The sequence below is a fragment of the Labeo rohita genome, chromosome 12 (assembly GCF_022985175.1).
Source record: "Labeo rohita strain BAU-BD-2019 chromosome 12, IGBB_LRoh.1.0, whole genome shotgun sequence".
In the NCBI taxonomy this organism is placed as follows: domain Eukaryota; kingdom Metazoa; phylum Chordata; class Actinopteri; order Cypriniformes; family Cyprinidae; genus Labeo; species Labeo rohita.
In genome coordinates, this window is record NC_066880.1 from 10,550,099 (window position 1) to 10,575,892 (window position 25,794).

General features: G+C 36.1%; 1 protein-coding gene across 1 annotated transcript; it reads right to left on the bottom strand.

Moving 5' to 3' along the window:
• Positions 1 to 2,974: 2,974 nt before the first annotated feature.
• gpam (glycerol-3-phosphate acyltransferase, mitochondrial) lies at positions 2,975 to 23,347 on the bottom strand. The gene is given in 21 exon segments (XM_051124102.1): positions 2,975 to 3,188; positions 4,250 to 4,308; positions 4,601 to 4,790; positions 5,292 to 5,423; positions 7,185 to 7,262; positions 9,466 to 9,614; positions 9,735 to 9,999; positions 10,088 to 10,158; positions 11,980 to 12,095; positions 12,211 to 12,296; positions 12,385 to 12,498; positions 15,934 to 16,146; positions 16,845 to 16,944; positions 17,059 to 17,195; positions 17,441 to 17,540; positions 19,696 to 19,845; positions 19,956 to 20,069; positions 20,796 to 20,869; positions 20,959 to 21,078; positions 23,219 to 23,296; positions 23,298 to 23,347. Coding segments are annotated over 21 exon segments (2,484 nt in total). The 5' UTR covers positions 23,319 to 23,347; the 3' UTR covers positions 2,975 to 3,071.
• Between the last annotated feature and the right edge of the window lie 2,447 nt (positions 23,348 to 25,794).

Here is a 25,794-nt window from a genome sequence, read left to right on the forward strand (position 1 = left end):
AAGAAAGTTACGGCAAACTTCAATCGGCTCCTCCTGCCTTTCAGCCCGTTCTTCTTTTTCAATCCGCAGACCGTGGCGGCGCAGAGTGAGAAACAGAGGACAAGATGTGTGTTTATCAACAGATTGTTATATTCATCACAGCTGACTTTATAAAACGATCATGTGTCCATTTTCATTTGAAAATTTAACGTCCAATATAATGCATATTCCAGTGCATTTGCAATAAGGTTTGCATACTTAAGAAAATAGGGTTGTACTAAAAATGCAAACCGTAATTCTGTTTGTGTGTGTGTGTGTGTGTATAGCTGAGCCCCCCTAAAATGAAAATTCTAAAATCGCCCCTGTCCTTAATTAGGGGTGTGCCCGACGCCTGAATCAGTATATTCAGAAAAGCACGGAAAACCTGATACATTACAGTACTAACCTACATAACTTTTAACTTACCACATAAACAGAGAAAGCAGAAATGACTGACGGGACCATGGCTAATGATTTGCAAACACCTGATCTTAATGTGTGGGAGCGCTGGCGCTCCACTGCCGATGACTTGTCGTACTCCCACACATTAAGATAAAGTGTTTGCAAATCATTCGCCATCAATCGGTCATATTGGCGGGACTTAACCTAAACAACACCACTGAACTGAACGAAAATCGCATATTTGTCTGATTATTGCTGCTGCTGTACTAATTGGTCGGACGGGGAAAACGTTTACCATAGTACCACAGACTGATAAAAGTTATAATAACTCAAGGAGAAGAGTGCAAAGAACTGTCTGAGGAACAAAGGGCGTTTGTGGTTTGGCAAACTGAACCAGGATTTCCAAGGCAAGAATCTTGACAAAATTCGTGTTTGTTCTAATTTCCGGTCAAATAGGTGAACTATTAGGTTAATATCTTAATTAATATTGCTCGTATGTATCTTTACCACCTATTAACTTTAGTTTGACAAAATATTGCGGCCTTTCCTGCTTTCTAAATCCTTCTCTATATGATTTGACACATTTTATTCCGTGGTTTAGACATCGTAAATTAGCAGAACAAGGTATACAAGGTATTCGTGCAATCCATGCGGTTGATTACATCCGAGTATTGCCAGTATGGCCACGCATCTGGGTTACTGAACAAATCGTGATGTAAGAGCAAACCCTCTATAATTGGAAGAGAACGTATCCACCTTATTCTTCATACTGATTATTCATTCATTCATAATTAAGATAATACACTAATATAATATGGTAAGACACCAATTTGCAATATCAAGCTGCCAAAGGAGTTTTGCACAGCTAAAAATAGCTGGATGCCATAAGACCAAAAGCCAAACCCACAAAATTTACAAATGGCCACGCCCTACGTGAAAAAAGATGGATTGAAATATATTTCATGCCCTTTAGGGATTCCGTAGTACACGTAGTTTATTTTCCGAACATGGTATTTGGATTCGGCCAGTTTTAATTTGATTGATTTTAAAAATGCTAATAATTTTTTAATTTACAATGCAACATCATAAAATCATTTTAAAAAGTGGAATAATGCCAACTGATTTTTATTACAGAAGTATGCAGTATATACTGCACAGTATTTATTAAGTAGTAAGCTATTATTTTTATTCAAAAACTTGTTTTTGCAGTTTTTTTGCACCTGAATATTTGCGCACATCTTGCCTTGTGTAAAACAACAGTCTCAAAAACACTTTCAGTGTCACTGCAAATATGATACACAACTCAGTTTAAACTGCTTTTGTGAGTCGTGACCTAAAAATACTTCTGTCCACCTTATACTTTAACGTGGGAAACCCCCTATTATTTTTTAATCAAAGTCTCACAGTAGCCTACGCAAAGTGTGAATACTCCCCAGCTGCATTCTTGTACAGCAAAAACAGAACCATCGCATGCAAAACACACGGCAAATAAAGTTGGAAATTATAAATCAGCAGAAGAAGCTTTCTGAATGGAATAAAGATGAGGTAAATTGTACTTCTGGGACATTAGAGGGACATTCGATATATTGAATAACAAACAATATTCCAGCGGTTATAAAGGCAAAGTGTCTTTTTCAGCATTCTTGTTATATTGTGCTATATCGTGAGACAGATTTGTGGCATAAATACAGTTTAATTCACATACTACAGACATATTGCACACATGCACACACACACTTGCTGCCGAGGATCTTAACTCCAGTATAAAACAAACCAGTTACTCAGAAGGGAATCAAAGTGCTTGGCAGCAAGAGAACCTCCTCCAAATATTACAAATGTATCTTTAATGCTCAGCCAAGTAGAAGCAGTTTTCAGTAATGTTTCCCTCATGATCCTCAAGGTCTGCTAAAACCATTACATTATCTACTATTTGTTGTATTACACAATATTATAGCTGTAACTATCATTCATGGACGTCCAATTGCACTCATGACTAAGTGAATAAACATGACCTAAACTACATTTCCAACATCAATGGCTCAGGTTTTTCAGTAACTACTTGGACGTTTGCTGCATGATTTTTAAATGAGTCACTATTTCCATTGTCATTCATGTGTTATCAAATGACACTCTATACAGACGTTTGACTTTCTAGTTTCTGCGACACGGTAATGTAGAGAATTTCTTTACATCCTCTGACAGTAGTGGTTAAAAAGAAAATGCCCTTTTTTAAAGGATTTCTATACACTAGCCGTCATCCCAGTGATGTGCGCTTGTTAAAACTGAAAGTGACCTCATAAAGAGTGACTTTCATGTACCGAGTTAAAAACTAACTGTATGATACCATATAAACATTCAGAGCTATAAAGACACCCAATTTAGCTGAAAACCAAGGGCTTTCACTGGCAGAACCGGTACAGTATGTGTGAATGGATGGTTCTAGTAAATCGAAAGCGCTGAGAGAACTACTTGTGTATTGAGTAGTGCATGGGTGGGTTTTCAGTGAAAGGAAGACTAGTATGAGGCGTTTGGTGAAGGCACTTCCAGGTAAAGCTTTCCTTAGAGTAGCACCTTTGACAGTCATGATTAGCCAGTAAAAAGCCCTTGAGTGTGGTGGAAAGCCGCGCAGCTGTGTCGATGCTCCTAATGTGTCACAGCAGACTGAAACCCAGAATGTACTGTAGGAGTTTGTTTCTGTTGGCCTGAGGTAAAAAAGCGCTACTCAGCTCCAGATAGCACACACCAGACTCTCGTCTCTCTTTAAGCACCTGTGAAAGACAAAAAAACGTGAGTTTTTGCACAACGCTCTTTAGAAAGAAAACAGAGACCCAGATATTTTTATGCACCAATGTTATTTTTACATTATGGCTAATAACCAATAAATGGCTGTTCTTAATAATATACTTATTGTTCACCTCATTCTAAACACACACACACACACACACACACACACACACACACTTAGTTTACAGGAACTCTCCGTAGGTGCAATGATATTTAAACTGTACAAAAGGTTTTTTCTACACTTTCCAAGAAGCTATTTGCATTTTTAGATTTTCAAAGGAGTTAATTCTGAATGATTTATACGCCTTTTGAAATATGGCACACTCATAACCAAACACACCTACACTAGTTTCTTTGCAAGAAGTGGTATTTTAGTATTTATTTACTATTATATCATAATATTTTGAATGAGATTTTATTTGTACATTTGTGGTTTAAATTTTGTTAAAAGCTTATCATTTTTATTATTTAAAAAAAAAAAATTCAGTATGTTTTAGTAGTTTTTGTACTTCATTTTAAACTTAATTTTATATTTATTTAAAAGACAAATGTTTTTTTTCAGTTTTCATTTTCACATGCAGGTTTGTTAAATATTACAAAGAATTTTTTTTTTTAAAAAAAGGAAAGAACATTGCACATCAACATTGTTCTGTAAACTGCAAAAAAGGCCTACATAAACATTTTAAATATAGAAAATGGCTTCTAAATTTACATTTTTAATTTAACATTATTTTTGAATCTATGAAACACAAAAGATAAAATAAGAGGATATAGTTTACAACTTAAAAAAAAAAGTTTTTCAATGAAAAGTATGAAAACAGCATTTTCTGAGTTCATATGAACAGATTGAAATTTACTGATAATCACTTCAGATGCTTTGATGACTAAAATGATGATGCAAGAAATGGAGAATAAGCAGCACGTGCATTGTCACATTTGAAAGAAACGTTTAGAGCAAGAAAAAATTTACGCCCACATATGCAGTAGGCATTATTATAAACAGGTTAGACCTTTAAGCACAAATGTCACAGGGCATCTCTCTTACCCCCAGCTCTTTAAAGGTTTTCACTGTATTCTTTACGAGGTAGTGTGTGGCACTCTCTCCTAAAAACAACAACAACACAAATCAATGTTACCAATATCAATCCATTCATCAACACATTCATATATAAAACACCTTTTATATAGGATTATGACTCAAAGTGCTTAGACATGCACTAATTATAAATACAACAAAAAAGGAAAAATAGCCAAATGGATAAAAATAACATTTATTAAAAGATAAATAAAGTTCAAGGAAAGAATAATCAAGGGGAACAACAGATTTTGGGTTTTCCTTAAGGTGGGACAGGAAAAACAGCGCAAATAGTGAAATGGAAAGTGCCATGTGGTTTACCATATGCAGCCATGCCTCTCTCCGTGCGCGTTAGCAAGTACTTGAAAAGCTTGTATGTGTACTCTCTCTCTGACATGGGCGAACTCAGGCTGTGTACAAAGATGGCTGCACCACTGTAGGCCTCCAGCACCGGAGTGAGAATCCTCTGGAGAAAAGTATAAAATTCCTGGTGCTCAGCTGATGGGCTCACCTAAAATAAAATAAAAAAACACATTAGCATTTAACAATAAGATGAATTTAAGAATGAACTCATTCTTGGATAAACAGAACTTCTGTTCCATTTGTCTTAAGCAATTCTTACAGATAAGATAGAACAAGTAGGGCTGTCAAACGATTAAATCGCATACAAAATATAAGTTTGAGTTTGCTACATATATGTGCGTGTACTGTAATGATGATGTATATATAAATACAAACATTCATGTATATATTTAAGAAATAAGTATATGTATTTATTAGAATTTTTATATAATTTATATTATATATAAACAAAAATATTTTGTACATAAATAACGTTTCTCTTAAATATATAAATTAATTTGTGTGTACTTATATAAACTTAATAATTACACATAGTACACACACAAATATTAGCCAAACTCAAACTTTTATTTTGTATGCAATTTATCGTTTGACAGCCTTAATGACAGAAGATAGATAGATAGATAGATAGATAGATAGATAGGATTACCTTCAGGTAACGGTCTCTTTGTTCATCTCCAAAGTCACTGTCTTCATCTTCTTCATCACTTCGCCAAGCAAGAGGCTCTGGAAACTTCTTGGGCCAAGGCTCCTCAGAAGGGCTCAACTCCTCCTGGTCCTCCTGAACACAAGAACATAAAGCTGAATTTAAGAACCATTTTTCAGTCAATTATTGTTCTATAATAATTACTATTGATTATTGTCAAATGAGATCTCCACTTCCAGAACAACAATTTACAAATAATTTACTCACCCCCTTGTCATCCAAGATGTTCATGTCTTTCTGTCTTCAGTCGTGAAAAAAATATGGTTTTTGAGGAAAGCATTTCAGGATTTTTCTCCATATAATGGATATTATTGGTTCCCCCGATTTTAAACTTCAAAAATGTAGTTTAAATGCAGCTTCAAAGGGCTCTAAACGATCCCAGCTGAGGAAGAAGGGTCTTATCTAGTGAAAAATAAAATTTGTATACTTTTTAAGCACAAAAGCTCGTGTAGCACAGGCTCTGGGATGCGTGTCCACAGTGCTACGAATTAGTGATGCATCATTCTTGAACGATTCTTTCATTTTGAATGTATCTTCAGTGTGACTCGGGAAGAACGAGTCGTCTCGGGGAGTGATTCATTCAGCTGCACATGTGCAACATCCTATTAGGTTCTGTACTGGAATTAGTTCACCTGTTTCGAGTCTTCGGGTTTTTCAGAGTCGTTCGTTCATCTTATGGGGCTGTCACGTGATGAACGAACGACTCAAACCCAAAAACTTGTCAGATAAGAGGTGAGCTATGGTTTTATAGTTTTGTCTTGTTTGTAGTGTGACCAACGTTTGTGTAAGCAGTAGTTGTGTTAGGGAAGTAATATGTAAAATTTTAATTATATTTTGCTAAAATTAACAAAATGACTTGAAAAAAAGATTTGTTCATTTTGCTGAACGAGACTCAAAGATCCGAGTCGGTAAAATGATCCGGACTTCCCATCACTGCTACGAATCACGTCTAAGTTAATCGTCTGTGTACTGAGTATGGTGAAAACCTCCATCTTATTTTCTCCTCCAACTTGAGAGGACGAAATCGTTGTACCTTGTTGTTTGCAAACAGCGTTTAAAAACTTACTTGCACTTTCTTAATCTTTACGCATTCGCTTAGTAAACACTGGGTCTGTGGTTTCACCTACGTTCCGCATGACCTTTCGAAGTGATTCAACAGTACGTAGCGTTGTGAACACGCATCACAGAGCCTGTGCCACACAAGCTTTTGTGCTTAAAAAGTATACAAAATTTTGTTTTCTGAAAAAAAATAAAATGACCCATCGTTTCACTAGTTAAGACCCTTCTTCCTCGGCTGGGATCATTTAAACTGCATTTTGGAAGTTCAAAATCGGGGCACCAATGAAGTCCATTATATGAAGAAAAATGAAAATGTTTTCCTCAAAAACCATAATTTCTTCACAGCTGAAGACAGAAAGACATGAACATCCTGGATGACATGGGGGTGAGTAAATTATTTGTAAATTGTTGTTCTGAAAGTGGAGTTCTCCTTTAACTAATGACTGACCCACAAATAATATTAATATTAGGCACAATTATTATTTGATGTGGTTTTTAAATGAATCACATCTGGTATCTACTATATACGTTCACTCTCAATCAGGAAGTCAGTAATACATTGTCAGTAATGAGATTACAGAATCTTCAGGAATCCACCTAAAATCCAATCAGGTCATTAGAATAAGCCAACAGCAAAATATTAATTCTCAAATGACTTACACTGCAAATTCATATCAAACATTATTTGTTCTGTGCTGGCAAGTTTTCAAGTGCTACAGCTTTAAACAAAAAAAAAAAAAATTAAGCACAAGATAAATAAAGAGTTGCACAACTTACCTCAGCTACAATGAGAACACCATACTCGATTAACCTGGTAACAGCATCATGGAAGACCTGGTACAAAGTCTGACAAGGCTATAGAGAATAAAGACAGAAATACACTTTAATGATTCACCTGAGTACTTCTTTCACACAGTCTTTGTTAAACTGAAACATCAGCCAGTAATAATAAATAAACATATACAGTACTGTGCAAAAGTTTTAGGCCACTAGTATTTTCACCAGCTAAAAAATGGTTTAAAGTAAGTTAATATCTATCTTTTGCTGTTGTGTGTCAGTAAAAAATATTGGTTAACATTTCCAAACATTCTGTTTGCCATTAATTGTAATAATCTAGTGAGACTTTTGTTTGCACAAGGAGTCTGACAACAGCCAGTGCTCCAAACAGAGATCTGAACTCACCATCATCCAGTCTGTCTCTGGAATGACGAAGAAACAGAAAAACTGAAACAGACTAAATCCAGAAGAACTGTGGCAACATCTCCAAGTTGTTTCAAGTAACCTACCTGCAAAGCTACCTGAAAAACTCTGCACAAGTGCACATAGGGCAAAAGCTGATTTAAACGCAAAGGATGGTCACATCAAGCATCTTGGAGATGTTGTCACAGTTCTTCTGGATTTAAGATTTCAAGACAGACTGGATTAAATGATGGAGAGATTACATCTCTGTTTGCACAAGGAGTCTGACAACAGCCTGTGCTCCACACAAAAATCTCACTGGATTATTATAATTAATGGCAAAATGAATGTTTAGAAATGTAAACTGATATTTCCTACTGACACACTACACCAAAAGACTGACTTCAACTGACTTTGAACCATTTTTAGCTGATGAAAATACTAGTGGCCTAAGACTTTTGCACAGTACTGTATATATTAATTAACTAATTAATTTATGGTTGTTTGTTAATTGTTAGTACCCTTACTATTTTTGCATAGTGACATTATCTTCAGGCCAATTAAGCCAATTTTAATTATTACCGTTTCTCTCAACTGTAACATGAAGTGTATATATATATATATATATATATATATATATATATATATATGTATGTGACCCTGGACCACAAAACCAGTCTTAAGTCGCTGGGGTATATTTGTAGCAATAGCCAAAAATACATTGTATGGGTCAAAATTATTGATTTTTTGGCATATAAAAAAAAATCATTAGGATATTAAGTAAAGATCATGTTCCATTAAGATATTTTGTAAAATTCCGATTGTAAATATATCAAAACTTAATAGTAATATGCACTTTTAAGAACTTCATTTGGACAACTTTAAAGGTGATTTACTCAATATTTAGATTTTTTTTGCACCCTCAGATTCCATATATTGAAATACTTGTATCTCGGCCAAATATTGTTCTACCCTAACAAACCACACATCAATGGAAAGCTTATTTATTAAGCTTTCAGATGATTTGTAAATCTCAATTTCGAAAACTGACCCTTATGACTGGTTTTGTGGTCCAGGGTGTGACCCTGGACCACAAAACCAGTCATAAGGGTCAATTTTTCAAAATTAGGATTAATACATCATGAATAAATGAATAAATAAGCTTTCCGTTGATGTATGGTTTGTTAGAATAGGACAATATTTGGCAGAGATACAACTATTTGAATATCTGGAATCTGAAGGTGCAAAAAAATTTAAATATTGAGAAAATCGCCTTTAAAGTTGTGCGAATGAAGTTCTTAAAAATGCATATTACTAATCAAAAATTAAGTTTTGATATATTTACTGTAGGAAATTTACAAAATATCTTCATGGAACATGATCATTACTTAATATCCTAATGATTTTTAGGATAAAATAAAATTCAATAATTCTGATCCACACAATGTATTTTTGGCTATTGCTACAAATATACCCCAGCGACTTAAGACTGGTTTTGTGGTCCAGGGTCACATATATTTTATGTATGTAGTTCAGATACAAAACCAGCCGTCAGCAGCCATTTATGAGCACTTTTTAGTCATATTAAACATTTAAGTTAAACGTTTTCAAGTTTACAGTGTACACTACAGTCTCCGGGCTCACAGTGTCCCAAAAAAAAAAAAATTTTTATATATATTTATTTATATTTATATTTTTATTGTATGGCTATCTGGGATTTCGGTATGGAGTTAAACATAGAGTTAAACTTGTAAATGTCATTTCTAAATCGTGATCTGCGTTGTCAAAAGTTTCGAGTTGGCATTTCAAAAATTGATTGATACTATAATCAACCACTAGATGGTGCTGCTGCTTAAGTGACGGTGGTGTGATGGCATACCAGCGCTACTGCGACCTCATTGGACAGAAAGTGGGAGAGGCCTGCAGCTCTGCGGATCAGTCTCTCTTGGCTGAGCAGCGTGGATGAAGGATTCTGCTCACTCACTGAAGCTGCAGATTGCTCTCTCAGCAGGGCCAGTGCGCTGCAAGCTAGCACACATTTACATACACACACAGTTACAGTACACATACAGTTTGTCATTCTCAAATCAAAAATACACACACAGTGTGCTGCATCTGTTATGAAATATAGAACCTCATATCTTTTACCTATTATTGCATCGCAAATGAAGACGTGGAAAAGACCGTTGCTGTAGAAATTGAGCTCAAAGAGAGCAGGTACGGTGTTGCTGGGAGCAATGATGAACTCTGTGTTTCTGTTGGTGCTGGTGACGTTCACACAGTTTCCCAGAAGGCTAAGCGCATGCATGACCACATCCTCTGAGTTCCCAGAAAAACCCAGGTCGAAGTCCCTTGACAAGATCTCTTCTTTCATATTAAAGAAATCTTCCACCAGTTTCGACAGCAGTACACCCTGTCCAATCACAAATGTTTGTCACAGTGATTATAAACCAATGAAACGGACCGAAGAAGAAGAGTTATGAAGTGAGGACGGTGCTTACCTGTCTGTGCCGATACAGGAGTAGACAGGCCACGATATGAGTGGACATGATTGCTGAAGACTTACTGGCGGCTGTGGGAAACACAGAAGGCAGTGATCAGATTGATCGACACTGAAAGTGGTTTAACAGAGCCAAAGCTGCAAGAGATGCCAAAAAAATGTGACCGTCAAGGGTGAAGGTGCCATTTTTCAATGTCGAAATACAAATACAAACAGCCTTTTGGAAGTTGACTTTTCAGAAGTGTAAACACTGTGCCTCTGTCGCAAAACAGAGATCATTTATGTAATTTCCACAGAAATCTTACACTTCACCTTTAAATAAAAGGACACTATTTAAATTCAAAACTGCATAATCTACAACCTCCATGACATTGTTCTCTGAAATGTGCTGTATGAAGAAAAACAGGGTGACTTTGGAGCTGAAAACCAGGTTCATGACAGTGTCTATATTAAACATTCAAAAGCAAGCTGCAATTCCACCTCAGAGTGCTGATCCTTTGACCTCCTGTCCTTAAAAAAGCAGCAGCAACAGGGCATTCAAACACTGAGGAAAGTGGCTGGCCAAAAGCAACACATCACCATGGTGAGGACTGTGACCAGAAGTAACCTACAAAAACTGTCAAGTGTAGTAGATAGAACGTGTCTGGAGCATATTTCACCTCAAAATCGAAATAATAAATATAGTTTGTTAACACTACCACTACCAGTTTTGAACAGTATGATTTTTTTAAATGTTTTTAAAGAAGTATCTTCTGCTCACCAAGCCTGCATTTATTTGACCCAAAGTACAGCAAAAACAGTATTTTTTTATTATTTGAAATAACTGTTGTTAATTTAAATATATTTTAAAATGTAATTTATTCCTGTGATCAAAGCTACATTTTCAGCATCATTACTCCAGTCTTCAGTATTATTATTATTATTTCTATTATCAATATTTAAATCAGCTGCATATTTTTTTTCAGGATTATTTGATGAATAGAAAGATCCAAAGATCAGCATTTATCTGAAATAAAAAGCTTTTTGGGAAAGTAATGATAGAAATGAACACTTTTATTTAGCAAGGATGCTTTATATTGATCAAAAGAAATAATAAAGGCATTTATAATGTTACGAAAGATTTCTATTTCAGATAAATGCTGCTCTTCTGAACTTTGTATTCATTAGAGAAACCTAAAATTCTACTAAGCTGTTTTTTAACAATAATAATAAATGTTTTTTTAACAGCAAATCAGAATATTAGAATGAAATCTGAAAGATCATGTGACTGGAGTAATGATGCTAAAAATTAAGCTTTGAAATTGCAGGAATAAATTACCATTTAAAATATATTCAAATCGAAAACAGTCATTTTAAATAGTAAAAATATTTCAAAGGTGTGCTTTGGATCAAATAAAGATGTAAACTAAAGACCTCTTTAAAAAACATTAGAAATCGTATGTATTAAATGTAAAAAAAAATAATTAATGAAAAATTAATTTTAAAAAATGCAAACGTAAATAATTAGAATTTCAGGGGAAAATGTACATTGATTTTCATAAAAATAATGCTAACAATCCTAAAACATGATTTTCTAATATCTGAAATCCAGACATGTTCTTGTAAGCATTTTAAAACTTACTTTGGTTCTCTTTGGAAATTATGTTAGAAAGTTTTTTGATCTGAACAATGAGCCCATGAACTTTTTTTTTTTTCAATGTCAGTGATTCTGCAGGCCATGATATACATGCAAGTTTTCCAGGCAGATGAGAGATGAGCAGTATTACCATTTTACATTTGCTGACCCCACATAAATATTTTTTTCCATTCCACCACCCCCAATGCTTGAAAGAAAATCACCCACCCATTGCCTAAGAAACTATTCATGTATCATGGCCTTTCAAGTGCCCTTACTGAAGAGAACGTGCTTGGCCAGGTTAGCGATGACCTGCCTCCTCCAGGGCTCATCTGACAGGTCTAAGGAATTCAGATGATCCTCATCTTCTCCATTAAAAACAGCCTGATCAGGTCTGCAAAGAAAAAACATAATTGAACATAATCCCATTAGCCACACACATCTTTCTACATACCAATAAACAGCAGTCCACATGATTATGTTGGTTGCTGGCAGTCTAAAGGCCATACTGTGCAGCGATGATGGTGGGGAGAAGGATTTGCTCCAGCGTGAGAGACGCCTGAAGATGGCGACTGCGCTGCGTGTCCAGGTACTCCTACAGCAACGGACAAGAAAAATAGAGACATTACGGGAGAAATCTGCTATGTATTCAGCCAAGCAGAGATCAGATGAGCTGCTCTGACCTTCAGGGAGAAGGGCTGTGTGAAATCCACACGCACACAGCCGTAATTCTTCCGGAGCATCCTGAACACGCCACAAGCAATTCCCCACAGACTCTCATTCTTCTTAGGTTTGCCCTGAAGTGAGAAGAACAGTAACATAAATTATGTCTTTTACCAAAGTATGTAGTAGAAAACCAAATAAAGATTTACGTTATTTAAAGGGGTCAACGGATGCCAAGTTGATATGATTCTTTAGGGTCTTAATGAAAAGTCTATAACATGCTTTGGTTAAAATTTCTCAGTGATAGTGTAAATAACTTTTTTTACCTTGCCAAAATTAGCTTTGCAAAAATCATCCTGTTCTGGTCGAGGTTCCTTTAAATGTTCGCCCCGCCCCCGCTCTACTCTACACTTTAGCCGCATTCAGCCGTGTTTAGCTGCTAAACTTGCTAACTAGCAAGTTATTAGGAAAGGCGATCACAAAGATTCATAAAAAACCCTTATACTCACTTCTGCTGTAGGTGAAGCTGGATCACGAATGATTTGCACAAACATAGACGGATTTATGTAGATCGGGAGGCGCATTCCATTTACAAACAAACGTAATCCACTGCATCTTCAGCGGCTTAGCTGTCGGTAGTAATTGACGACCACTATGTTCATTATTACATCCAGCAACACAACACCTCAATCGGAGATATTCTTGTCTAACTTACATCCCTGCTCCGGTATCGAAACAATGGAGGTCGGACTGTTACAGCTGATTTAGGCAGGTCTGAGGGTCAATCAACTATTGTGGGAGCGGCCTTTGTCGGTGTGACGCTACACCGACAGGCATCTGAGAATGGCTCAATTTGAAAAAGGGGATATTATTTTTACAGATTAATTAAAAACCACTGCATGCATTTTTATCATCATAGGGTAGATGTGTACATACACTGCCAACACACATTAATGTTCAAACAACATGTAAAAGTGAACTTTGCATCCGATGACCCCTTTAAAAAAATCCATAGTTTTATATATATTTTGGATTATGGGGCGCCATTATGACGTGAAATGCACTGGGTGAGCTACTGGCTATTTTTACCACAACACAACTCCGAATACACAACTTGGAAAATAAAATACTGATATGATGAACACAGCTGCTGAAAGAGCTTATAGGTAGTGATGGATATAAGCGTAGGTCTAAACCAAATGCTGTACTTCCCCAGATACTGAGTAAAATTCATGCAGGGAAACTTCAGCGGTAGCGCCATCAAGAAAAGCGTTGGCGTTTTTCCATCCTATCAGCGTCTCTCCATCCTAGAGAGCGTTTGTCTCTGCCATTTGTAAGCTCTGCCATTTGTCGCTGTGGTCCACAATAAGCCTAAAAGGCATCAGGGCTAAAAAGACACATAGGTTTTAATCATCCACAGGCATCTTCCCATTCTTTTCTCCTGTTCTTATCGTTAGAAAAGCAGTAAAGAATTACATCGCTTCTCTTTCTGCCCTTCGACTGAAAATTACAACCAAAAGCTACACAATGCTGTATCGTAACAGCATTTTATTTTCTATGTTGTGTTGCAGCAAAAATAGTAACAGGTAGCACCGGTAGCTCAATGAGTGCAGCCACTCGAAAATAATGGCGCCCATAGTCCAAAACACGTATAAAACAATGTGGATTTTCTTTAACTATGTAAGTCTTTGGGTTTTCTGCTATGTTTTTCAATAAGAGACATCATTTGTTATTTTAAGCCATACAAGTCTTAATACCTGAGTTCCCTTTGAAGGCTTAGTTCATCCAAAAATGAAAATTAGCTTATTATTTACTCACCCTCCAGGCATCCTAGGTGTACTTGACTTCTTTCTTTCAGACGAATCCAAATGGAGTTATATTAAAAATTATCCTGGCACTTCCAAGCTTTACTACAGCAATGAGTGGGTGTTTCTTGTCAACAGTCCAGAACAAGTTTAATAAAATGCATCCATAATAAAAAGTGCTTCCAGGGGGTGAATAAAGGTCTCCTGTACCGAATTGATGTGTTTTTGTAAGAATAATATCCATATTTTAACCGTAATAATCACTTTAATCTAGCTCGCGCTAACAGTTGTACACAGAAGCCGTCCTGGGCGGACTCAAAAGTGAAGAAAGTGAAAGCGAGGTGGTGAGTGGAAAACAAAACAATGGTCACAAATTAGAAGTAAAAAATGAGGAGACTGGTTTTCCTTTGCTAAAGTAAGGAAACTTTGCTTCCTTTGCTCCTGTAAACAAACGCGACCGCTTCCATGTACAACAGTTACCGCAAGCTACATTAAAGTAATTATTATGTTTTAAATATGGACATTTTTCTTACAAAAACACATTGATTTGCTACAGGAGACCTTTATTCACCCCCTGGAGCCGTATGGAGCACTTTTTATTATGTATGGATACACTTTATTGGACTTGTTTTGAATTGTTAATAACAAACACCCGCCCACTGCCATAATAGAGCTTGGAAGTGCCAGGATAAATTTTAATATAACTCCGATTGGATACATCTGAAAGACGGAAGTCATAAACACCTAGAATGCCTTGAGGGTGAGTAAATAATGGGCTAATTTTCCCTTTAAAAGGAGGATTACAGTAGCAAAAGCTGACTGGTTAATTTTATAGGTTATGCGTGAACTTAAAGGACTACTCCCCTTCCAGAATAAAAAAATACCTTATAATTTACTCACCCCCATGTCATCCAAGATATTCATGTCTTTCTTTCTTCAGTTGCAAAGAAATTAAGTTTTCGGAGGGAAACGTTCCAGGATTTTCTACATATAGTGAACTTCAATGGTGCTCAACAGATTAAGGGTAAAAAATGCAGTTTCAATGCAGCTACAAAGGGCTCTAAATGATCCCAGCCGAAGAACAAGGGTCTTACCTAGCGAAACCCTCTGTCATTTTCTTAAATAAATTAATATTTATACACTTTTGAACCACAAATGCTCATCTTGTCTAGCTCTGCGATGCGTATGCGTACTCTTTGCACGCCGGTTCAAGACAGTTAGACTATGTTGAAAAACTCCCATCTCATTTTATCCTCCAACTTCAAAATTGTCCTACATTGCTGTTTGACCTTTTTTGGAAAAGGGCGTTTGATCTTCTTTACACATTCACTTTGTAAACACTGGCTCGGTACTTCTGCAGCGATGTAGAACGATTTTGAAAATTTGTTTTTCAACCTACCCTAATTACGCAGACTACGCATGCACATTGCAGACCTAGAAAAGACAAGCATTTGAGGTTAAAAAGTATATAAATTCTACATTTTTTTGAAAATAGCAAATCGTTTTGCCAAAAAAGACCCTTATTCCTCGGCTGGGATTGTGTAGAGCCTTTTGAAGCTGCACTGAAACTGCATTTTTAACTTTCAATCCGTTGAGCACCATTAAAGTCCACTACATGGAGAAAAATCCTGAAACGTTTTCCTTAAAAAACTTAATTTCTTTGAGACTGAAGAAAGAAAGACATGCACATGACATTTTTATTTTGTAAGTGGAACAATCCATTAATATTTACTTTCTGTTGAATATCACCACAGATGGACATACCAGCTGCTCGCTGTTGTAGTTTCCTTCTATAATGCGGTCATATGAGATGCCTACAGGCACGATCAGAACATCAGGGATGCTGCTGGCACAGAGTGCGTCAACCACGATTGAGAGCATGCCTGCACGCGCTGGAGACGGCTTCCCGCTTCGAGAGCGCGTGCCCTCCAAATACACCTCCAGAAACTGCTGCTGCCGCAACAATTCTTCCGTGTACTGAAATTGAGAGAAAAGCAGAAGAATAACCCACAACGAATATTACAATACTTTAGATCCATGACCCTTCCTCTGCAAATTCCCTGTAATTAAAGCAGCCCATTGTGGTAATGCGGTGCTCAACAGGAGACAGCATGAATAATGAAGGAGTAATCCATCAGCTTCTAATCACAACCTTCTCTACAGTCGCTGCAATGACAATCACTATGCCATTTTAACAAAAGCACTAGAGCATATTACAGCTGCTCCAGTTTCCTGTGGCTCACAAGGTAACTCCTTACCACACACAGTCACACACACACACACACACACAGGTTTTTCAAAGTAGCCAAACCGAGACAGCAAGTCATTTTCTCTGAAATAGAGTGCAAGTAGAAGTTTGACCCTAAACTTCTGAACAGTAATGTATATAGTAAAAGCAAAGGGCAAAAAAAAAAAATCAACTCCCCTAACTGAGTTAAGTTCCTCTGAAGGTTTTTTCCCCTCACTACCCAAAAACTTCGGTAGTTACCAAAGATTTTAGGCAGTGTAGGAAAAAAAAAATCCTCTCATGGCCTAAAATCTTTGGTAGTTTCCTTGCCACGTTTTCACCATGGGTGAATAAGACATTATTATGCAATTTTCTGTAAATATGCATCGAAACTTGTGAGCTAACACCACTATTCAAATAAGCTGATCTGTAATTTCTGTGAACTTACTGCATGTAAAAGTGATCTGTATAACACATCTTTCTTCCCGTCTGCCGTTTCATCCAGTTTACGACGAATGAAAAATCCTCCAAGTTTCCGTATTAATGTGCTGAGGAAGTACAACGCATACATACCTGTTATATTCATGTATTAGTTTAACTGTCTATTGTCAAAATACCATGCATCTTCTAAAAAATACAACACAATCATCATGATTTTGTACCTCAAGATGGGAATGTTAAGGTTGTTGCCGGCTGCGATGTGAGGGGCTTTGATGTTGTGACAGAACAGGATGAAGGTGATGAGCAGGTAGTCTATGTGGGACTTGTGAACAGGAAGGAAGACCAGTGGAACATTGTACTAGAAGACACACAATAAAATGTTTGTTATACTTCCACCCATTATATTACATGAAATGTACATAAAGGTGGTGGATATAGACATTGTTAGTTAATGGACTGTTTATCTGTATATCTTCTTGTAATAAGTGAGTTTGTCAACTGATGGTTTTGTCTGTGACTGTTTTGGGAGTTGTTACAGTATGTAGTATGCAGATAAGAAGAAATGCCCATGTTTGGTGGGAATAGGCCATGAAGATGTCTGACCTCAGATGCTGCTTTCTTCAGCATCTCCAGCTGACCTTTATGGATCTGAATGCTCCAGAAGAATCCATTAAACAATTTCAACAACACCCATCCTGTTAATCTAAAAGAGACATACAAGAAAGAGTGTTGATCTAGGATTTATTTCTAAAATATAATATGAAAATCCATATTATTTTAAAAAATAATTAGAAATATAAAGATATTTTTATTTTGAATTTAAATTTAGTATTCTAAAAGAATACGTTGATTCAGCAAAGACACATTAAATTGCTTATAAGTGACCAAAACTAATTTTTACATTGTTACAAAAGATTTTTAATTTAAATAAGTTGTTCTTTTGACCTTTTGAAAGAATCTTGAAAAAAAAAAAAAAAAAATCATCACAGTTTCCTCAAAAATCTTAAGCAGCACTGACAATAATAAGAAAAATTCTTAAAGGAGAAGTCCACTTCCAAAACAAATATTCACATATAATGTACACATCTTGGATGACAAGGGGGTGAGTAAATTATTTGTAAATTGTTGTTCTGGAAGTGGACTTCTTCTTTAAGCACAAATCAGCATATTAAAATGATTTCTGAAGAACCATGTGACACTGACAACTGGACAATGGCTGCTGAAAATTCTTTGGAAATTCAGCTTTGTTATGACATAAATAAATGACATTTTAAAACGTAATAAAATATTATTACAATTCAAAGGAATCATTTTATATTTCACAATATTACTTTTACTTCATTTTTGATCAAATAAATGCAGCCTGCACATATGAGACTTCTTTCAAAAACATTAAAAAGAACTTTAAAAAGAATATACAAACAAAAATGTATACTTTTTATTCAAAAAAAAAAGAAAAAAAAATGTGTGTATGTAATATATATATATATATATATATATATATATTACAACACCCCCAATCTGTTGTTTTCTCAAAATAAAGTGCTCTGTGACTGGATACAGGTCCAAATAACAATTAACTGAAAAGGAGTTGCTGTATATGACAAAACAGATGGAATTTCCCAGCTAGAATAATAAGAAACTGTCCATTTCTTTCCACTGCAGAGGAAACAGAAGCTGCATCTGAAGTGGTATTAGGTGTATTTACACAGACTGTTTGATGAAGCTGAGATGCCATAAACGCATTTACACTGCAAAATGCATAAATCATTTTTTAAGATTCATGTTTTCAATATTTTTAAACATACAAATAAGAAATGTTGTGAAAAATGCAATCAAACTTTTAAATGTGAAACCATGCCACCAGGAGGTGGCAGAAAGGACTGTTTTAATAAGTCATTTAGTCTACCTCTAACAGCGGATTCATTCAGAAACGAGGCAAATGACTCTTTATGAATGGGTTACAGAATCATTGACACTGACTATTTCCGTCAACAAATTGAGCAAAAACAGTCAACACTGTGCCTACAATGTAACCCACTTGCAGTGTCGGACCCGGACCCAAAACACACTTGTAGCCAATCAGCAGTAAGGGGCGTGACTACTAGTGATAGAGAGAAGAGAACGCTCAATTTGAGTACACAGGACAGAAATTACGAGAAATAGAGAGAGAGAACTGGAAGATATTTAAAAAAATTAATATAAAAAAAAAAAAAAAAAAAAAAAAAAAAAAAAAAAAAATAATATATATATATATATATATATATATATATATATATAGTTGGAACAAAACATTAAAAAGTAGGCTTACGATCAGGCGAGAGGTAGGACCTGCATAAATATCGGAGCAGCTTTTCAGCGGTGGAGAGAACTCAAGGAGAAAACATCTTGTGCAATGCTTCGTACCTACATAATATATTTAAAATTTCTTTCTTTCTTTTTTTGCTACTACTGTATGCATGTATAACTTTCTGTGAGTGCTGTTGCGCTCATTTGTTTTGATTTTTGCACGAGTCTCTCTCACACACTCACTCAGGCTGTACAAGCCTCATCTGGCATGACATAAATACATTATCAGTCACCATAAGTGTGACGTCAAAATGGTAAAGTCAGTCAAATCAGCAGACTGACTGACTGGTCACCAGTCTGGGCCGATTATGAGGATAATCCTCTAATTCCGGTCCCTGGCCGGTCAATCGCTGCATCTCTAAATTTAAACATCACTATATTATAACAATAATAGAATTGATAGATGTCTTATAAATACATATATGTTAAAGTAAATTTGCATTTAGATTCATCAGTTGTAGTTTTGTAAATTGTAGCTTTGCTCATGGAGCATTATGTGAAAACTGTACCTGATGAAGGCAGGTGAGATGTTGGCAACCATTTCCTGCAGGAATCCTCTGGCCTTCCGTCTAACTTTACTGACAGCTTTGGAATCCACTCCAGACTCCGCATCTGCGCTAGCACCCTCGGATGCTACCTCCACGATAGCACTTTCCAGCCTACAGCAATAACACTTACAGTCAATCTGGATGTTACGATGCATTCCTGCTGCTTGGAAACAGACCTTTACATTGCACTCGCTTCTTGCTTTTATATAAACACTCGGTACCTGCTGCTGTTAAGCACGTTCTCCACCACATTGCGAGCAAACATGTCCTTCCGGACATCTCTCTCCAAGACAAACAGCACATAGCTCAGCCTTCGTGCAAGCCAACCTCTGTGTCTGCATTACACAAAATACAAGACAGTTACAATGCAAGACTTCATCACTTAAATGGTACTTAAAGGAAAATTTCACACAAAAATGAAAATTCTGTCATTATTTACTCATTCTCATGTTGCTCTTTCTGTGGAACATGAAATGAGATGTAATCATGAAATTCTGAAGAATCAAATAGTCTGTGAGTTGAACTAGCTGGTTATGATCCGTTGGCTGATTCAGTTCATAAACTTTCTCAATGATTTGTTTATGAATCATACTGATTTGATTAACTTTTCCACAGTTCTCTTTGGAGCCATCTGGTAGAACCTTTTGTGCTGATAGGCAATATAAAATTATTTCTGGTGTATTACGCATTTCCCACTTCCTCTTCTCATTGGCAGTACCGGCTCAGACCACCTTTGGTCCTTGTCATGTGATCTAGGTACATACTATCCTCTGACAAACAGTGTTAATAATTCATTCCCTGACTTTCCACTCCTCACAGAAACCTACAACCTTCCATTCGACACTTGAATGTAAACACACGGCAGGTCATTTGGTAGGGAAACCACATCTGACCAACTATGGTATTAATGGCGTATCACAAACTAAACTAGGTTAATGAATTACACTATACTGCAAGGTGTGTACCTAAGCAATGTGAAATGAGTATTCTCACGATAGATAAGAGAAGTGGTCATGTATTCAGAGCCATCAGGTCTATAGCCAACAGAGGTTGATGTTTACCTTGTGTGCGTTTCATTGATGTAAATCACATTACGGAGCCCTAGTGAAGGGATGCTGGGATTGAATAGCCTCTCCTAAAAACACATAATTGTAGTAACTACAGATGTTTCTTAAGAAACACACGTATATTTGGTCAATATGGCAGCAGCTTCAACAAACTAACCTGACTCAGAGGTGTGCATGAGTGACAGCATCTTCCAACAAATGGTCTCTTCCTGTTCAGCAGACCCTCCTTCCATGTGGTGGTCACAGAACGAAGGACAGACGGGCTGGAGCTTCTGTCCTACATGAGAAATACAATGTTTATTCCAAACAGTCCAAACAGCAGGGCGGCCATAGTTCACTAGAGCAGATGCGTTTATTCGGGAGCATTGTGCGCTGTGAGATCCAGAGTGAAGCCTTCACCACCATTTACCATACATTTATTGTAGTAACACTAACTGCACGATTGTGGCAGAAATGTGGGTATTCGTTTCGACTGTACAGTGGGCTGCGGAAGTTTGTGAACCCTTGGTTCTTAATACTGCGTGTGGTGACCTGGATGATCTACAACTGTTTTTTGGTTTTATGATTGTTGTTCATGAGTCCTTGCTTGTTCTGAACACTTAAACTGAGCACTGTTTTTCAGAAAAATCTTCCCGTTGCTATAAATTCTTTGTTTTTTCCAACATCTTTTGCATATTTGAACCCTTTCCAGCAGTGACTATGATTTTTGATTTTGAGATCCATCTTTTCACACTACAACTGAGGGACTCAAACACAACTATTAAAAAAGGTTCAAACATTCATTGATGCACCAGAAGACAGCGCGATGCATTAAGAGTGGGGGGTGAAAACTTTTCGAATTTGAAGATCAAGGTAAATTGTACTTAATTTGTCTTCTGGGAAACATACAAGTGTCCAAAAAAATTATATTTCAACAAAATAAGAAAAATTTGGACGACATCACCCTGTTCAAAAGTTTTCATCCCCTGGCTTTTAATGCATTGTTTTTCCTTCTGGAGCATGCCACTGTATTATATTATTAATGTAGACATGAATTAAATATATTAGAGTAATAAAATATAATTACAATTACATTTACTAAATGTTTTTAGACTACAGTTCATACAAATACCTAAAAACCATATACTTATTTTTTTACAGTCGCATTGAGGTGTACTATATGTGTGGTTTTAACTGTGTTTATGCGACTATGGAAGACCAATGGTTTGAAAAAGATAACAAAAATCAGGTTGCTACAATTTTTACAGATGTTACTGATTTTGATAATGAACAAAAATGTACATCTGCATCCTAACTCAAGCTACTACTACTATCAAATATGCATTTCCAATTTTTAATATTAGCAGGCAACACAAATCTATTTCTCTATTTGAAACAATATCACTCATTAGAACATGCAGAAATTAAAAAATAATTTTTTCTATTAAGCTATTTATTTTAAGGAAAATTAACAGTCTGGTCTCTACAACTTTAACTTCAGAGCAAATATCTGGCTTTAAACTTTAGAAATAAAGATTTGACATTTCTCATTATAATTATCAATACTGACTGATATGAAAAAAATTATTGTGATCATTTTTTTGGCCATATAGCCCAGCCCTATTTCTGACCCTGCACAGACAGCGATGCAACTACCATGTTCAAGGCCCAGAATGATAGTAAGGACATTGTTAAAATAGTCCTTGTGACATCAGTGGTCCAACCGTAATTTTTTTTGTGCGCAAATAAGACAAAAATAATGACTTTATTCAACAATTTCTTCTCTTCCGTGTCAGTCTTCGAGGGTACCACAACATATGTGTGTGAGGTAGAACTTCCATCTCTCTTAGTTCATCATCTGTATATTCTGGTTCAAATAAGTAAGAAAAAAAAAAAATCGCAAGTCATTCTCTGTGTCGCAATCTTCAGACATGTTTACAAAAACTCTTTTATGTATAGTGTGACTTCCTCTGAAAACAAGGCGCAGCGCATCTGGATTCTGCGTCAGAATGCCTGGTACTGGTTGTGGTACTCTTGTGAGTGACACAGAAGAGAGGAAATTGTTGAACAATAAAAGTCATTATTTTTGTTTTCTTTACACTCAAGTATTCTGGTAGCATCATAAAATTAAGGTTGGACCACTGATGTCACATGGACTACTTTTTAAGGCTGTCCTTGCTACTTTTCTGGGCCTTGAACTTGTCAGTTGTTTTGCTGTACATGCAGGGTCAAAAGGCCCTTGGATTTCATCAGAAATATCTTAATTTGTGTTTTGAAGATGAACAAAGGTCTTACAGGTTTGGAACAACATGAGGGTGAGTAATTAATGACAGAATTCAAATTTTTGAGTTCTCTTTAATATTTAAGGTTAGGGGTTTATTCACATCTCTAAGTATAAGCAATAACAGTGATGCTTTCCTTAGTTTTTCCATGCTTACCTGGTCCTCACAGGGATGCTTCAGACAACCACTTCCGGCGTCAGGGTTATTGGCCAGGAGAACGTTATCTGGACCCCCCCAGAACCATGTGGACATCCATCACCTCTCTTCAAACCACGCATCAACAACAAAACTGTGGGAGGGAAAGAAAAACAGAAAATAAGCAGAGGTCCATTGCCGCCCTCTGTGCTGTAGGTTAAGGCACGGACAAGCTCTGATTACAGCTTTTCACAACAGATCACTGCACCCGGCAAAATATTCCACAGAAAGCCAGAACGTGAAACCATTGTGCCTTGTATTCGAGACAGCACCTCCAGCTCAGTTGCAGCTGAATAACAGGAATGTCAGACGATGCATTCCACCCAATCACAGCAAACAAATAAGGTTCACCAAACCTGCTGCGGTGGTTTCAGGTGAGCTGAGCATTCTGACAAAGACTTCAGGAAGAACGGCCACAAAACAAGCAGAGCTTGATTGATGATCAGTGCATCACAGCACAGTCTACTTTCCTGATCTTCGCAGCCTTGGAATAAAGTAAACCGACAGCTCAAAGCACACGAGACACCGTCAGCTGAACTAACCTTGTGGTTGCCAAAACCGAGCGCACGTGCGACGTAAGAAGACACGGCCACTCTTCTTACCTCTGCATCTCTATCATAACGTCCTGGCTGACCTGCGGCTACATAATCTCTTGTTTTTATCTGCCGATTTGCTGACCCGTGGTTGAGAGCGTCTAGTCTCCGGTGTCATGTTAAAGGGCTACGGCCTCCCGCCTGCGGAAAACATGCTGAAATAAAAAGTGGGCTGATGAAGCACACAATATATTGCAGCTGTCCAGGTCAGAGGTAAACTGAAAGGGTGGTAGTCACAGCAAAACCGAACGGTGCCTGTGCTCCTGCGAAGTGATATATTTATGGAAGACGAGCTGTGGAAACAAGCTTGTGCCAAATTAAGGGTGCAGAATGTGCCCTTTGAAAACCACACGAGAGATCTGCACATGTTCAGTACATCTCACTCTCAAAAAATGAACCAGAAAGCTATTTGAAATTTACATGTTTATCTTTCTAACTAACATTTAGTTGTGGCACACAAACACAGGGTGAGAAACAGGAACTTCATAAACTATCAAAAAATTAGACGAAGTTTAAAGGTTCTGACTATCATTTCCTCTGTGGTCAAACACAGTTTACAGTTGTCTCTATTATTATAGGCTCTTCTTATTTCCTCTGTGACTGCACTTCTTCAAAACACCATATCAGCAGCTCACAAGGGCATTACAGAAGCCGCAGTGGGATCGTTTAGACCGTAGGTAGAATACTCTGAGGCTGTATTCTTGATGTTTTCCCTGAATGTTTTGTTCGTCATGGGTAGAGAAAGGGATTAAAGTAAATGGTGATGAACACTGTCAAGCTCCAAAAAGAAAGAAAAAGAGACCCCAAATACTGTATGATGATCCCTTTAAGCAACTTGCTTAATAAATAATAATATAGACTGAATCTTTTTTCTTCTTACCATAGAAAGTAGTGTTAAGTGCATAAACTTATAAATAATTATGATTTATTTTATGATTTCTGACCAGGGTTTAGAAAGAAAATTAAAACAGTAATTTTTTTTACTTTTACCTAAATAACTTTCTATTCATTAAATAAATAAATGAATAAATAAAAATAACAGTTTCTACATAAATACTGTATTACCTGACCACAAAATCATACTATAATGATTTCTGATGGATTGTGTGCCATTAATTAATAAATTACATTTTAAAATGTCTATTAAATCAAAATAGAAAACATTTTTAATGCAATAATTATGCATTGTAATACACCTTATAATGCATTGTACAATCTCATGAATACATCTAACCACAGTTGATACATTATAACATTTATCAATTCATTGTTACACTATGCATTTTAAATTTGGTTAGAATTACTTACAACAAGATATAATGTATTACAACGCACATTAATAATTCTAATGCATTACACTCTTTAATAACCCTTCATAATGTATTATACATAAAGGCTTTAAGAGTTTGATTATTGCTATAATGGAATTTGTCAAAATGGCAATGACAAGCATGCTCTACTTCATTACACATAAATACAGATCTTAACTGGGCATCTAATAGAATATGCATCTAGATTTTCGCATATTAAAAGTGAATGGTGAAAGAGATTTTCACTTGCAATGTTAACCTGCAACTGCAAGAAAAACTTTAGAACTGTGAAATAAAAATCACAATTACTTAAAAAAAAAAAAAACATAACCAGGAGATGTAAAATTGAGAGGAGAAGGCTGAATTATTTAGAATAGTAAGAAGAAAAAATAGAATTAGAATTAGTCGCAATCATTTCTTTTTAATATTCTGTGGTGGAAACGGACTTCCATACAAATCAAAGAAGCCCAAATCAACAGCGAAAATCTTATAAATGAAAAAAAAAAGAAAAAAGTAAATGCTATATATAAATTTGGGCATCACAATATTGTGAAAATGTAAAATATGAAAAACAAATATTTATTAGATTAATTTACATTTAACTTTATTCAATTATAAGTGTTTTTAAATATTA